Source organism: Bos mutus, chromosome 18 (assembly GCF_027580195.1).
Source record: "Bos mutus isolate GX-2022 chromosome 18, NWIPB_WYAK_1.1, whole genome shotgun sequence".
Lineage (NCBI taxonomy): Eukaryota > Metazoa > Chordata > Mammalia > Artiodactyla > Bovidae > Bos > Bos mutus.
In genome coordinates, this window is record NC_091634.1 from 12,662,917 (window position 1) to 12,679,402 (window position 16,486).

Genomic DNA, 16,486 nt, shown 5'->3' on the forward strand with positions numbered 1-16,486 from the left:
CTGAAAATCAAAGACTGGGAGTGAGAGAGACAGAGGAGGAGAAAGAGAGGAATTGAGAAATGGGGAGAGACAGATGTTCAAAGAGTGGGGTGCCATTGCCTTCTCCAGATGGAAGACAAAGAGATGCTAAAGCCAAGATGGAAATTAAGAGAGGCACAGAGCTGAAGAAAGACAGCGATCTGAGAGGACAAAAAGAGATCTGGAGAGAAACCTCAAGAGATGAAATAGAGACAAGGCAGGAAGAGAGACATTTACAAGGATTCAGCCAAAGACAGAGACTGAGAGAAACAGAGTCTGAATTAGAGAGAGAAAAAAAGACACAGAAACAGGGATGAAACAAAGCCATGCCTTCATTCAACAAACATTTACTGGGTGCCCACCGTGTGTTGGGCACTATTTTAGGTGCTGGGGATACAGAAGTGAACAAAACAAAACGCCTGCTCTTGAAAAGAGCTTGAAAGGAACTTTCCTGGTGGTCCAGCGGTTAAGACTTCACCTTCCAATGCAGAGGGTGTGGGTTCAATTCTTGGTCAGGGAGCTAAGATCCCACATATCTCGTGGCCAAAAAACCAAAACATGAAACAGAAGCGGACTTCCCTGGTGGGCCAGCAGTTAAGAATCCACCTGCCAGCACCGGGGACATGGGTTTGATCCCTGGTCCTCGAAGATCCCACGTGCTTCGGAGCAACTAAGCCCATGCATCACAATTACTGAGCCTGTGCTCTCGATTCTTCACACAGCAACTAAAGAAGCGACCGCAAGTAGACAGTAGCCTCTATTCGCCGTAACTAGAGAAAACCTGCGTGCAGTAATGAAGACCCAGTGCAGCACCCCCCGAAAAAAGTTAAATTAAAAAAAACACCCAGAAGCAATAGTGTAACAAATGCAGTAAAAACTTCTTAAAAATAACCTGAGAAAAAGGATCCATGTTGGAGGGTGGAGTCCAGGAGGGCACACTTGCTGCAACCCTGCTGTCTGAAGGGTCAGCACCTCTAAGCAGAGCCCTGTCCCTACACCTCTGCCATTCACCAGACAGAGAAAGGCTGACAGGTAGGGAGATGTGCTACACAAACATGCAGGGAGATGAGGAAGCAGAGACAGAGGGAGATTAAGGTAAAGACAAACTGAAAGAGGCTCAGGGAGAGAAAAAGATGGACACTGAAAAGAGCACACCAGAGAGAAAATTTGTTTTCAGACACAAACAGAGGCAGACCCTGAAAGTAAAACAGAGAGAAATGGGAAGACAGAGAAAGAGACGAATAGAGAGAGAACGAGATGAATAGAGAAGCAGAGGGATTGAGAGTGAGAGACACTTCCGAAGGCAAGCCCCGTTCTGGACTCTGCACAGTTCCCCCATCATCACCCTGGGTCTGGGCCCTGTGCCAGGCACCTGGCGGAAGCCTGGGTCCGGCAGGGCAGGGTGGGCAGGAGGGTGGGCCGCATTTCTGAACAGTCTGTTCCAAGTACAGACTCAGCCATATCCCCCACCCCTGGCCCACCCCGGCCTGGGTCTGCCCCACCCCACCGTACCCCAGCCCACACTCCCAGGGCCAGCCAGAGTGAGGGCAAGTTTATCTGCCATCATGGTCTGGCCTCAGGTGGAGGTGCCCACTGAGGGACCTGGGGAACTGGAGACCAGGGGTGTAGCAGCAAGAGTGTAGGACACTTGGGGCATCTGGGAGCCAGGACATTGGGAACAGAGATGGAGGAGTTCAGGACAGGGCCTAAGTATGGAGATTCAGGGGGATTGACTGTGGGAAGGTACCCAGGAGTCATAGGATAGGCATGGAAGTGCCAGGCTGAATGGCACTAGGGGAGTCCTAGTGAGCATCTAGAAGACAGGTACAGCATACAAGGCTCCAGGAGCAATGAGTGTGGAATTGACAAGGGCTCAGGTGTTGAGTCCCTAGGTAACACAGGCATGGAGCGCAGGTGCCGGAGTCCAGCTCCAGCAGCCAGGGAATCAGCCTAAAGCGGTGAGCCGTGTCGGCGGACAATGATGTAGCCTCTGATTTGAGGGATGGGACTACATGTTTAAGCTTCAGGTTTTCTTTTATACTTTGACAAAAGCATTAGGTCAGACATTTGACATTTTTAGTTTTCCCCACCCAGATTTATTGTCTCCAGAAATCACTGTTGCCCTACAAACAGAGTTCCTGCTTCAGCGGAGAATCGGCTTCACTATTATCTACTTCCTCTTATGTGTCTTATACTTAACTTGTGATTACATTGTAACTCATGTTACATTCCTCAGTTTATTTTTTATCTTTCTAAATCCTGTTTGCCCCTAGCAGCTTAAGATCACTATCTCCTAAAAAGGCTTCTAGGTATTCTTAATTACTCCTAAACCCTAAGCTCAGCAAACTTCTTTTGCCATAAATATTTCCCTCACAAACAGGTCTCAGATAACAACCCTTCTCATGGCCTCAAGCTGCAGCCTATGTGCTCATCCTGGAACATTCTTTGTAAAGATCCTTGAACAAATGTTAATGGTTACTTTATAGATTATTTTCTGGGCACAACTGTAGAAAGCTTTGTGGTTTCTCATGCTTCTCTCAAGAACAATAAGCACCTTAACATTTTTTCCAGCCAACCCAACCAAAGAAAGGAAAGAACAAGTCAGAATCACAAGGCCTAACTCCTTCACCCTGGGACTGTGCCTGCGGGATGAGGAGAGGGGGTTGGGGCCATGCCTCCATTTTGTCAGTAATGTCTAATGCGGCTCCCAACACACAGGAGTGCCAGGCTAATGCACACATCACTAGGGGTATTTTATGAAGTTTATTTAGGAATCAGGGTGTATTCAGGAATCAGAAGTACAAGGTACAGGACTTCCCTGGTAGTCCAGTGATTAAGAATCCGACTACCAATGCAGAGGACACAGGTTCAATCCCTGATACAGGAAGATCCCACATGCCACGGGGAAACTACCTTCAAGCTGCAACTACTAGAGCCTGGGCACCCTAGGGCCTGTGCTCTGCAGCAAGAGAAGCCACTGCAATGAGAAGCCCGCACACTGCAACTAGAGAGTAGCCTCTGCTTGCCACAACTAGAGAAGTCCACTAGTAGCAACAAAGACCCAGTGTGGCCAATTTTTTTTTTTTTAAGTATAAGGTCCAACATTCATGGGCCCAGAGGTGTCCAGGGGACTTAGGAATGCACAACTACAGGACAAGTAAGATGGACCCAAAGGTGCTATGGAGGGTGTACCTGTTGCCTTGGTGTGCTGACATGAAAATGCTAGTGCGTTAAGACTACTGAGGCATAAGACAGGCTGAGGCAGGCGCACACGTGCACACGTGCAAACACACACACACACACACACACGGCCAGGAAAAGCCAAGCACACCAATGACAGGGAAAGAACTGGGTTGACAAATTACAGAATGAGAGGCTGGCAGGTGCCCACTTCTCCCACACTCAGTTTCCACCCTTGCTCCACCCAAGAGCCCAGGAGAATAAAACAGAAGAAATGAGGAGGTGCGGGCATCGAGGGTCAGGGCATGATGATCTCTGGCATTATAGCGCTGTCATTGCTGGTCCTGCTACTGGCACTAGCCAGGTGGGTTTGGGGTGCACGCAGCACTCAGAGGCAGGGAGCCCTACCTCCTAGGGCCACTCCACTCCGGCTGCTGGGGAGCTTGCTGCAGTTAAGAGTCTGGAGGCCTGGACCCTGCACTCATGGAGGAAGCCCCAGGTGGGGGGGGGGGCGGGGGGGGCGGGGTCAGAATTCTGTATTTCTGGAAGTGGGGCTGGGGGCTGGAATTCTTAGCTCCCTGAATGAAGACAGAGCTGAGGGCTCAGACCCAGCGAGTCCAGAGAGAGGTTGAAGGGCCTAGAGTCCTGCTTCCTGGGGAAGGAAGCGACGGAGTGGGAAGTTAGATCTGGAGGGAAAATGGACAGTGGGCCTGAGCTCCGGGTTCAGGGCGGAGTCTCGCTGCCACACGCCAACCCTTACTCCCGGGTCCTGAGGGACGGGGAGCCTACGGCCGGCCGCAGCTGTTTGGTCCCAGGGGAAGAGGAGCAGAGAGGTCTGTTCTGGCTCAAAGCGGCAGGGGGAGGGGGGCGGGTCCTGAGGGCCCAGACACCTAGTGGTGAGGGGGCAGGGGGCTGGGGACCTGAACTTCTAGATTTTGAGGGAAGGCAGAGGGGCTGGACTCCTGGATCCGAAGGAGAAGGGAGCTGGGGGTCGGGCTCTGGGGTCTCGGCGGCGGAGGGGTCAGGAGCCCAGACTGGGGCCCGCTGACCACCGGCTCCGTGTAGCTCTCTGGCCGCTGCGGTCCGGTGTTCACGGTGTGGCTGGGCCAGTGCCCTGTAGTGGTGCTGTGCCGCTACGCAGCGCTGCGGGACGCACTGGTACTACAAGCGGATGCCTTCTCCGGCCGCGGGGCCATGGCAGTCTTCAAACGCTTCACACGCGGAAACAGTGAGGCCCGGGGGTGGGCGGCAGGGGTGGGGGAGGGCCGGGGAGCGGCGGAAGTGCGGCCCGGAATATCCAGTCGGCGAAAAAAAGCTGGATCGGAGAAATGGGGCGGGGCCTCCTAGAGTCAAGGCTAATGAGGAGAGGTTGGGGCGGAGCTACATTGCAGGGGTCGAATGGGAGTAGGGGGGACTGGTTCCTTGTGCAGCCCCTAGAAGAGCCTAAGAGTCAAAGCCAAACAGAGCAAGCACTGGTCAGGGGTCAGGACCAGCAGAGGCGGGGTCAATGTGTGGATAGGGCCGAGAAGACTGGGGTGGCATCCAAAAGATCTGGAAAAGAAGCAGAGCGAAGAGTTGCGAGAAAGTCGGCTCCATCGCGGGATGCTTCTGGGATGGGGCGTAGCCAACTTATCACCCAACCCCTTCTCTTCCCAATGCCCCCCACACCTCCCCCAAGGCATAGCGTTTTCTAAAGGGCCGCGCTGGCCGACGCTACGCAATTTTGCACTTGGAGCACTTAAGGAGTTTGGCTTGGGTACGCAGACCATCGAAGAGCGTGTCCTGGAAGAGGCGGCTTGTCTGCTTGGTGATTTTCAAGCCACTGGAGGTACGGCCTGGAAAAAGAGAGGGACCATTTGTGGGCGTGGACACTGGTCTAGAAAGGACCAAGTGAAGGCATTTGGTGGAACGAAGCCAATAACCCAAGAGCTGGGTGGGATCTGAACCACCCAGCGTATGACCTCATCATGTTCCCACCTCTAGGAGCCCCGTTCGACCCCCAGCGGCTACTGGATAATGCTGTATCTAATGTTATCTGCTCCGTGGTCCTTGGGAACCACTATGGCTATGAGGACATGGAGTTCCTGAGGTTCCTGGACCTTTTCAATGACAACTTTCGCATCATGAGCTCCAGGTGGGGCGAGGTGAGAGGGTCGTGTGCCCAGTCTATGCCAAACCCGAGTGCATGGATCATTAGAATGGAGCAGTCTTAGAATGTTGGAATTGAAGAGTTTCGCAACTTACAACATCGAAGTCCTGGTCCAGACCCCCCCACAGGGAATTAATGGTCTTGTTCAACGTCCGATTGATTTCCTGTCCCCCTAGATGTACATTTTCCCCTCCCTCCTGGACTGGCTCCCAGGCCTACACCACTGAATATTCCGAAACTTCGCTTCGGGTTTTCATCTCTCAGCAAATCCAGCTGCACCAGCAGACGCGGTAGTCTGGGAAGCCCCACGATTTCATCGATAGCTTCCTGGATCAAATAGATAAGGTGCAGGGCCCTGCCGCCCACCAGCAGGCGCCTGGCACGCAGCAGCACCTATCTTCTGTACCCACAGGAACAGAGAACCCTGAGAGCCATTTCCAGGCAGAGACGTTGGCGATGACGATGCATAATCTCTTCTTTGGTGGTAGAGACCACAAGCACCACCCTGCGCTATGGACTCATTCTGCTCAAATACTCATTCGTAGCACGTCTGCAAGCTGGAGAGCTATGGATGAGGGGGCTGGGGTTTGGGGTCGGCCGGAGGCTGCGGTATGCGTAGTTCACATCTCTGGTGGCCCCAGCCAAAGTGCAGGCTGAGCTGGATGACATGGTTGGCCGAATGTGTGCCCCAACCCTGGAGGACCGAGAGCACCTGCCCTACACCAACACTGTGCTGCACGAGATCCAGTGCTTCATCAGTGTGGTGCCCTTTGGGCTCCCGCGTGCTCTCACCTGCGACACTCACCTGCGTGGCTACTTCCTGCCCAAGGTGCCCACTGAGTCTGGGGATCCTGCACAGGGCCGGGGAGGGCCTATCAGCAGGTCTGAGCATTCACCGCTGATGCACAAAGGATTCCTTACATTGGCTTCTAACTGGGGCCTTTTTTGAGTAACCTTGGCACATCTCCCCAGGGCACCTTTGTCATTCCTCTGCTTGTGTCTACACACTGGGTCCCCACCCAATTCAAGAACCCAGAATGCTTCAACCCCACCAACTTCCTAACGACCAGGGCGAGTTCCAGAGCAACGCCTTCACGCCCTTTGCCCTAGGTCTGGGCTGGGCAGGGAGGGGACCAGTCAGGACATGCCCTGGCACGCATGGGTTTCTCACTCCATACCCATGTCCCCAGGAAAGGGGACGTGCCTGGGTGCAGGCCTGGCCCCAACCGACATCTTCCTCTTCCTCACCTCCATTCTGCTGCGGTTCTTCCTGCTCCCTGTGGGGAGCCACTCCGACACAAGACCTCACCCCGCAGTGCACTGGCCTGGGCAACGTGCCCCCAGCCTTCCAGCTCCGCCTCGTGGCCCGCTGAAGTCAGATTCAGCTCAGCTCACTGGCTCTCAGACCTCCTTACCCTCTTCGGTCAATAAAGGCCTGAACCGCAGATGGAGGACTCTTCTCAAAAAGAGGGAGTAAGAGAGTCAGATGTGTGCAGCTCTGAGGTAAACTTTTATTTCTTGGCTGATAGGACTTGCACACCCATGCTCCTCCCAGCACCTTTATCCTGCCCAAGCAGTGGCAGCCTAGTCCAAAAGGTGCCATGGTGAAAGGGGTTGGGGAGTCACTTCACATTCCAGGCTGGAGGAGTGGGAGACTTGGGGATATTCCCCCACAAACCTTTGCCAGCAAGAGGCTATGACTCACCCCAACCCCAGATCCTGCGTCCTGGCGGGAGGTGGCGATGCCTCCTTCCAGCTCTCCAAACCTGAGAGGGGCATGACCAGACAGGGCAGGACACAGGCCCCCAGCTCCAGTAACGGAAGGCCCCAACACTGGCTCCTGTCTGGGTCACAACCCCCGCCCCCATCCCAGGGCAGTAGAGGTCTCTCCTCCTCCTTGGTCTTCAGCAATGGACAGAGCCCTCCACACCAGGCAGGACGGAGGCAAAGTCAGAAGCAGTGGTGGTGGCGGGGAAGGAGCAGGCACCGAGACTGGCAGCACCGGGGCCCAGGGCTCTCCTGAAGCCAGGGCAGGCTGTCTGTCCATGCAGCTCTGGGACTGGCCACTAGGTGGGCGTAGTCGGCTGTGACACGGGCACTTGGACACCTTTCTGTCCTGATGCTGGAGAGGAAGAGGGACAGGGGATTGAGTCATCGGGGAACGAACAGAGGCCAAGGAAAACTGGGAAGATCGGGAGAGCATCAGAAGAGATGGGGCTCATGCTGGGGACACCAGGTGAGTCAACTGTCTAGGGAAAGTAGGCAAAGATGGGGAAAAATGAGCTGCAAGGTTCAGTGACTTGAGATTCATCAAGAGATGATGAGATTCATCAGAGATTGATGAGACAGCTTGAGGCCTAAAGAAGTACATGGAACAGAAGGACTTAAGAGGCGGGGTCACCATTTGGGAAGCAGGTACCTAGCTGATACTTGTCTTTGGCTGCTGCTCGCTCCTTGGCATCAAAATACCAGACAGTGATGGCGTACCTGGGGACCAGAGCAGCCCCAGAGGGCCATTAGAGATCACACTTAATTCCACCATCTCCAACCCCCCAGCCGCCCCCCTCTTGGCATTCCGTCACTTCCTAGTCACTCCAAGGGTCTGACAAGACTGCTAGCACAGGCAGAGTAGCTGGGCACATCCCCAGAAATATGGATCGTACCTGGTGGCATAGGCTGGTTTCACCTCATGGGGGTTCCGCCGATCAGACCAGAAAATGAGCAGCCGGTCGAAGAGGGGCTCAATGTTGGCTACCACGGGCCGGCCCTCAGGGAATATCTGCAGCAGGCCGCCATGCACCTGAGGGCGGGCCAGAGGATGAGGCAGGAGGCTGGCCAGCACTGCTTGGAGCCCCGCCTCCCCTTGCACAGCCAACCCACAAGGGCCCACCAGGGGGCATAGTAACTGCACAGCTCTCTCCCTCCCACCACTCAGACTCTGAAAATGAATGACAACCCAGGGTCTGCATCACCATGGAAACGGGCAGGAAGCGACTAAAGACGACAGGAAATGGGGCGGGGGAAGTGCGCCTTAGGCTGGGGGCTGGGCAGACTGCACCATTTCCCAACACCAGGAGTCACCACCACACAGTCGGCTGGAGAGGAGGTGCCATTTCCAGGAAGGGCCCCTAAAAGATTACACCGCCCCCCAGTGGGTTGAGAAGAGGACCGGGACCATACGAGCAGCTGAGCGGGGAGAGGAAAAGACTGTGGATGAATGCCACCCCACCCCACCATCCTACCTTGACATCCCAGTTCTGATTCAGGTAATAGATACAAGTGATGCAGCGCCCGTCGCCATGGGGATTGTCAACGTGTCTGACGTATCCCAGCCCATTTCCTGGGTAACATGCCACCATGGCCTGGCAGAGATGAGGGAGATAGGGTTTACTGAGGGTTTACTGAGGCTAGCAAGCAGGGACTTTTGAGCAAGCCAGCCATTACCTCCTCTTTCTCACCCCTTTCAGCCCCTCACCTCTCCTCAAGGGTCCTGGGGGCTCCAAGGGTTCCAGCACCCAGACGTTCCTTTTTAGCCAAGCCTCTATCCACAAGAAACCTCAGCTCCTGGCCCCAAGAGCCCACTTCCCACACACACGAGGCACACAAAGATTGAAGGCAAAAGGAGAAGGGGGCACAGAGTTTGAGATGGTTAGATAACATTACTGACTTGATGGACATGAATTTGAGCAAACTCAAGACACTGAAGAACAGAGAAGCCTGGCAAGCTGCAATCCATGGGGTCACAAAAGGTCGGACACAACTTGGCAACTGAACAGCATACACATGCGCCGAGTGTGGAACCAAGATGCAGCTCAGTGACTGAGGGTTTGGTTTTTTTAAGATAACCCAATCCCAACCTCAAATATTTCAGTAGAATAAAACCAATTTAAATGTTATTTAAACGTTTTCTGGTATACAGGGATGTGGCCTCAAAGCCCCACGTGAGTTCTCTCCCAGAGCTGTAGAGTTGGAATGACCTGGGACACTGATGCCCAGGCCCACCTCCGAGGTTCTGAGGTGCTTGGCCTCAGGTGCAGCCTCGAATTTTTAAAGGTTCCCAGGTAACTCTAATTTGCACAATGTTGAGCAGCACTGATCATAACGACAAAGAGTATCTGCTAGATACAGTCTCCTACATGTGTCAACAATTCCAAAACCTATAACATGACTAGAACCTGAGATCTAATCACATCTCCAAGGACACCCTGTCAAGTAGCCTTGGACAGTCTCATCACCTGAACGGGCCTCAAATGCCTCATCTGTCAAACGGGGATAACACCTCCTGTTCACAGCAGTAGCATGAACCCCTCAGAGAATATGACTTTGGAGGCTCCTGACCCCCACAGACGTAAGAGTTAGGCCTCATCCCAGGCCATGGTTTCTATATGAAGAGGTCTAGCCACAGGGTTCCCCCTTCTCTCCTTGACTGCTGCTGCTGCCCAAGCCAGGCCTAGCCACGCTGAGCTCTGGGCCTGACCACTCTGGGCCTGTATCCACAAAATGACAGGTGTGGTGTGAGTTAAAGGCCCAGTGTTCCCACAGAGCTAACCCCTGGGTTCAAGTCTCACTGTGGCCTCAAGAGCTGTAATGCTGGGCAGGGGACTGAACTCTGTTTCAGGCTCCTCATCCCTGAAATGGAGCGTAACAACTACTTCATAGCTTGCTGAATGAGACATAAATGTCTGGAAAGCACCCGGCACAGTGCCTGACACATGACAATTAAAGCACAGGCTGAAATTGGAAAGGTCCCTGTCCTGTCCTCTGCCCACAGCCACTGGGAAGGCTGGACAAGGTGAAGGAGGAAACACTGGCATGAAGCTCCCCATCTGGGGACCCTCTATGTTGACCCCTCGTCCCACACTGATGCCAGGACAGACTCTGCTGGCCCCTGCTCCCCATAATGCTCAGCTACACCTGGGGGCCATGGCCATCTGCCACAGCCCTGGGGTAAACATTCCCAATCGAAAAGATCGGCATCTGCTGCCAAAACCAGGAGGCTTGCCAGGCACTCCATGGCAGGCCAGGCTGACTCAACCCCTCCGGCCTCCTCCCAGCTTATTCCCCGGGGCTCACCCCAGCGCGGAGAGTAAACTGCTCTGTGTTAAACGTGTGCACCTGGTCCACCACAGCACCTGCCCCGGGCAAGAGGCCAGGACAACTGCCACCACCATGGCTACCCAGTGGGGTGCCTTTCTCTCTGGCAACATGAGGGCAAGGTCCTGGCCCCCACAACCCCAGGTTCCAAAGAACTTTCTTTGCACCGCTCACTCCCTGCAGACGGCTAAGTGCAGGGAGCAACTAGTTCACTGAGAGGAAAGGATCCCTGGCTGTGGCCAGAATGGGGGGTGGCCTGGAACCAGTGAATCACTGATTAGGGACAGGCAAGCCCTCCCCAGTCAGAATCCAAGCTAAGAGTTTGCCAATTTTGTTTGAGGATGGGGTGGGCAAAGGGTTCCAGGGCTGAAACCTCTTTCCCCACACAACTGCCAGAGACCCTTTACTCCCCCCTCACCACAGCTCAAATCCCTTCAAGTTCCTCACTGCATCCCCAGAGAACACAAATTCCTGACCACAGCCTCCTAACTACCTCCGGCCTCGCAGTCCTCCTGACTCTTCCTGACCAGGCTGAGCTCACCCCCAGGCTTCTGCACCTGCCGGGAACACTCTTCCACCGGCCCCCCTTGTTAGTCAGTCTCGGGACCAGGAGCACCTGGAGTCCTCTAACTGAAGGCCCCTGGGCTCACTTCCCCTGCCATCCCCCTCAAAGTGCAGTCGGCACAGGCGCTTGTTTACCCAGCACTGGCCCCCAGGGCCAGGCCAGGCTCCCCAGGGCTGAGAAGGGAGCTGCTGACTGAAAGCACTCTTCTTCTGGGCCTTGGGGCCTCCGTGTGTCCTGCCCATGCCCCTCACAGGACTTCCCACGCGCAGGCGGGGACACACACTGTAGTCTTTCATGAAGCAGGACTCCTGTGTCAGGCGAGACACAGAAACAAGCCCTTCAAGGCCCCACCCTTCCCCCCACGGATACTCACCTGGGAGTGGGGGGTGGGGTAAGCATCCTCTGGCCTAAGAAGCATCTACTTCCCACGCCCTCAAGGGAAAGGGACAACAAGCAGAGTAATATGGAAACATGTTCTTTACACTTCCATTTCCGGGAAGGGGCAGCTAGGATAAGGGACAGCTAGAACCAACATGCCAAGAGCCCCCACAAAGCACACACACACAGTACCCACCCACCCACCAAGTCAGAATCCCAGGACTGAGCCAACAGCAGGCCCCACCTCCAAACTGGTCTTAAAGGGGCCTCCCCGGGACCCCTATGGTAGTCCTTGAAGCCAGTGCAAATCAAATCCCTCCCACCTGCCAGTCAACTGAGCAGAGGAACCAGGGAGAGGAGGAAGGCAGAGGAACACAGGAGCCGAGTTCAGGAAGCACCGAGAGGTGGGCTGTGATTGGCCGCAGCCACACTGGTGACCTGAGCCCCCACCACCACTGCCGCCACCACATCTCAGCACCTCACCCATCTTACTCCAGAGCCTGGGGCAGAACCCAGATGCTGCCCTCTGAAGGTGAGGAAGCTGAAGCTGCTGTCTCACCGGGGCAGGGGAGAGTCAGAGAGGAACTCCAGTGATTGGGTTGGCTCCTCCCTTCCCTTCTCAGTCCAGCCAGGTTTGTTCTTACCTCCTAGCGCTAAAAAAGTCTCAACCCCCAGCCATCCACCCCCTCCAGGGCCCTGTTTCCAACCACATCCAAGGCACTGAAGGAGAGGAGATTCATGAGGAGATTCACGTATTCTCCTTTCCTTCCTAAAGTGGCCACAGACTAGCTAGGCAGTTAACCTGGTTTTCCTATCCTGTGATAAGCAAACTGAGGTTCAGAGAAGTATCCCACCTTGGGCTATTCAGTTCTTGTGGTCTCCCCCTAACCCCCCTCCTGTAAGGATGGATGACCCTGGGGAGAAGGTGCTGGGCACCCTGTGGCTAGGGAGATTCCCACTGACCTCCTGCCCCTGAAGGGCTGCCTCTGGCTCTCAACTACCAAGGTAACAGGAGGGACAGCAAAATGGGACAAATTCCAGCTGGGGTGGGGAGACCAGCATGGTTTCAGCCTGGGGGGAGCTCTGGTCCCTGAGCCAGTTCCTGCCTAAGAGGAAAGCTGCACAGAGGCAGAACCCAAGATGGGATCTGAGGGAAGAGGGCGGGGACGCCAGGAGCACAGCCTCATGCCTGGAGGGCAGAGCATGGCCTGTGCCATCATCCAGGCATCACTGGTGCAGGGCAGCGGGCACTCCCTACAGTGCCTTGTCCAACCACCACCAAACCATGAACTCCAGGCCAGGGCCCTCACACCCCTCCATGAAAGACAAGTAATGTGCTGGCAGGCTGAAAGGGCCTATGGACTATTGTCTTGTGCAGGGCTCCTGACCCCAGATTCCTGAATGGGCAGCTGGAAGCCCAGAAGGCCTGATGACTGCCCATAAACTCCAATCAAATGAGCATTTTTCTTAAGACAGGGTTTGGTTTTGAGCAGATTAAAAAAAAAACAAAAAAGATTAGTAACTACTACTCTAAAACAAAAACAGGGAGTCAAGAGAAGACCCAAAGACAGAAGACCAAGTAAACAGACCAGAGCCAGGCAGGAATGAAGTGAGGGACAGACAGAACAGAGAAGATGGAGGACACGGACTAGGATGGGGCGGGATGGGCGGGATGGGGTCGTGACCTCCACCTGAGCCAGCGCACAGCCACCCCTGGGAAGCCGGCGTGAGGCAGACATCACAGTACAGCATACAGGGTGCAGTGCGGCCCAGCACCAGGCATGCTGGGCATCTTCCCTCAGCCTGGCACGGACCTCACCACTGCCACCCACCCCTCCCGGTTCCTACCTGGGAGACAGACTAGACAAACAAGACATGCACAGTGGACAGGATGGCCTAGATACACTTGGATGGATGAAAAAATAAGGGAACAGGAAGAACACAAGACGGGCAGACAGAGACACAAACCTTGTCTGCTTGCTCTAAGGCCCATGAACAGACATCACGGGGCTGCTGACCCCACCAGGGCTCAGACACAGATGCAGGGCTATGAATGGCGGCACCTCTCTTCAGGGTCTTTGAGAGGATCCCCGGCAAGGTCAAGAATCGCGGTGACTGTGGGCCAAACCCACAGCTTGCAGGTGCACAAACTAAGGCCCACAGGGCACAAGAGCCCACAGCGAGCTCTGACACTCCCTGCACCAGGGCTGCCTAAACTCTTTTGTGACCCCAGAAGCCTGTCCCCAAACCCACTGATGCTCAGAACAGGCATCCAAGTGCCTGGGGGCCCCGTCCCACCACCCCTCACAGCAGGTCCCTGCGGCCTCACCTTGGTGCGCCCATTGATGACGTAGCTGCCCAGCCTCCCAGCACAATGGCGGATGACAGCATCCACATGGGCCATGAGGGCACCGATGCTTTGACAGCCTGGCTCATGGCCTTCCACCCAGGCAATCTGGTCCCCACGGATGCTGCGTGGCGGGATAGCCCGCTGGCTCACAAGCTGCCCATCTCGCAGGCGCCCGCCCCGCTTCAGGGCCTCTACCTCCGCCAGCACTTGGCCACCCAGGGCCGCCCCCAGAAAGCTGTCCTTGACGCAGATGCCATAGTACCGCATGCAGGGCACAATGTAGTCCAGGGCCAGGCGCTCGGGCGCCGCGGGCAGCACCTCCTCCCTCAGCCCGGCGCTGGCCTCGCCACTGCCACTGCTGCAGCCCTCCCCCTCCGCCTCCTGGTTCTCCTGCCTGGCCCAGGGCCGCTTGCTGGGTGCGGGGGCATCCCCACCATCCTCTGCCCACTTCCGTTTGGGGGCCTCGGGCCGAGCGCCCTGGGCTGCCAGCCGCTGGCACCCCTTGGTGACCAGTGCCGCAGCACCCTCACTCTGCAGCGGCCGCAGCTCGCCGCCATCCTGGGCACCGAAGCCCTCCCGCAGGGGGCTGCCTGTAGTGGAAGTAGCTGTGGCTCTGGGGGTCCCACTCCCCGCCGAGGCCTCAGTGGGCGCTCCTGGACGGTGGTAGGACAGCAGGGGACAGGGCAGGTAACTCTCCACCCCCATCCTGGCCCGGCTAGGCTCCAAGGGCTCTGACACCGAACCCGGCAACTGAGGGAGAGCCTGACTCAAGGGCTGGGGCTGGCACGGGCTGTCCATGGCAGCAGTGTCTTCATCCCCCGGGCATGGAGGGCACGGCCCAGGCCCATGGTGCCACCCTCCTCCACCTCCTCCTCCTCCACTTGATGCAGCCGGGGGCTGGGGCGGCTGGGCCTGGCGTGGGGCAGGATGAGGCAGGGCAGGTGGTAGAGGCTTTTCTCTCGCCCTGGGGGTGCTCGCTGGTCCCCAAGTCCTCTGCTGTCCCTAGGGGCTTGGGAAGGGACCTGTCACAGTGGCTGGAGAGAAAAAAAACGGAAGGTGAGAAGAGCTACACAGGCAAGTGCACTGGAGGGGAGCAGGGGCAGTGGTAGTGGCAGTAGAGAGCAAGACAGACTTAGCTACAAAGACCCCAAAACCTGAGGTCATGGCTGGAGGGGCAGTGGGGGCGGCGGAGACTCTGGGACTTGGGGGGAGTCACGAGACAAGGGGCAATAAACGGGACAGCTGGAGAAGTAAGGCTGGGTAGGTGACCCACAGCCAGAGGACTGCAGTGGGGACTACGGGTGAAATACATCCTCAGACACAGACCCACAAACAAAAAGTAAAGGAGGGGACTCTTAGTAGAAAAGGGTGGCGCAGTGGGGAACTAGAAGTTAGAAACAAACGGGGAGGACTGGGGGGGGCGGGCGGATCAGCCTGGAAAACACAGAAAGAAGGTGGGGATCTACGGACCGTGGAAACTGGAGGGGGTGGGGGGGGGGTCCCGAAACAGAAAAAATAACAGAGCGGAGGAGAGAGTGGGCCTGAGACAGCCGGGCAGAACCGGGTGGAGGGGTCGACCTGAGCCCAACAGGAGGAAAGCCCGTTAGGGGCTGACACACACCCAGACGGAAGGGAGGTCCTGAGACGGACAGACGGAAGGGAGTCGTGGGAGCAGGGTCCACGGCGACAGAAGGAAGGGTGGAGGAGGGTTCACGCACTTGGGGACAGGACGAGAGGGGAAAGAGCCCCCCTCCCAAGTCCCTTCGGTGCGGGCCCTGAGGCCCCTCGGGGCGCAGCAGGACACGAAGGCAAGGCCTAGGGACCGCTGGGACCCCGCGTCCCCTCCCCTTCCCCTCTCCGCCCGACGCGCGCCCCCGGCTCCCACCCCAACACCCCCAACGGCCGGCGCGCGACGTGCCCGGCGCGCGCTCCCTCCCCCACGCCCCACCCCCACCTCCCCTCCCCTCCCCGGGGTCGCAGCGCTCCGCCACGGTGCCGGGCGCGCGCCCCCCACACCGCGCCCGGCTCGCGCCGGCGCCCGACCTCCAACTCCTTTTCCGCCTCGTTCCCTTCCCTTCCCGGGCTCTCCTCACCGAGCTTTTTCCTCCGGCCCCGGCGCCGCCGTTTGTGCCAGCCGCCCTGCGCCGCACAGCGCGCCATACCCCGCCCCCACCACCCGCGACGCCCCGCCCCCGCCTCGCCCGGTGGACACGTGACCGCGTCCGGGCGGAGGAGACGGACAGGCGCAGGCGCGAGCCGCGCGGGGCGGGGCGACGGAGTTCCGAATACCCTCTCCCAGGAGAAAGGGGAAATAAATGGATCCGACGGTGACGCCGGGCTTCTGGGCGCCCTCCGCCCCGCCCCTTTTGTGCGAGAGGAGGAACGCAGTTAGCAAGGGCCGGATAGGGCCGGGGGGCCTGGCGTACGAAGCCAAGCGAGTGGGAGGGGCATGTAAATTAGCCTATTTACATAGGCAGGCAGGCCCGTCTCCTTGGAGCGGAGAACGCTGCGGGAGGATGAGTAGCGGGGGTCTGGGAGTGGCATGTAGATAGATCATGGATGTTATTAACATGGACAGCTCCTCCTTCTCACAGCCGAAGATTTAGGACTGAGAAGCGTCTGGGCAAATAGTTAGGAAATGTATGTAAATTTGCACAGCAAGTAATTTACATAGGGACATTTTATAAAGGAGAAGAAAAAAAAGCGGAACGTCCTTGAGAGAAGGGAGAGAGGACTAGAAGGGATGTGCAGA

General features: G+C 56.6%; 1 protein-coding gene across 1 annotated transcript; it reads right to left on the bottom strand.

Moving 5' to 3' along the window:
* Positions 1-6,836: 6,836 nt before the first annotated feature.
* EGLN2 (egl-9 family hypoxia inducible factor 2) lies at positions 6,837-15,973 on the bottom strand. The gene is made up of 6 exons (XM_070387667.1): positions 15,828-15,973; positions 13,714-14,768; positions 8,590-8,709; positions 8,011-8,147; positions 7,767-7,834; positions 6,837-7,469 (listed from the first exon to the last, which is right to left on the bottom strand). The coding sequence occupies exons 2-6, from the start codon at positions 14,530-14,532 to the stop codon at positions 7,414-7,416; spliced, it is 1,200 nt and encodes a 399-aa protein (XP_070243768.1). The 5' UTR covers positions 14,533-14,768; positions 15,828-15,973; the 3' UTR covers positions 6,837-7,413.
* Positions 15,974-16,486: the final 513 nt, after the last annotated feature.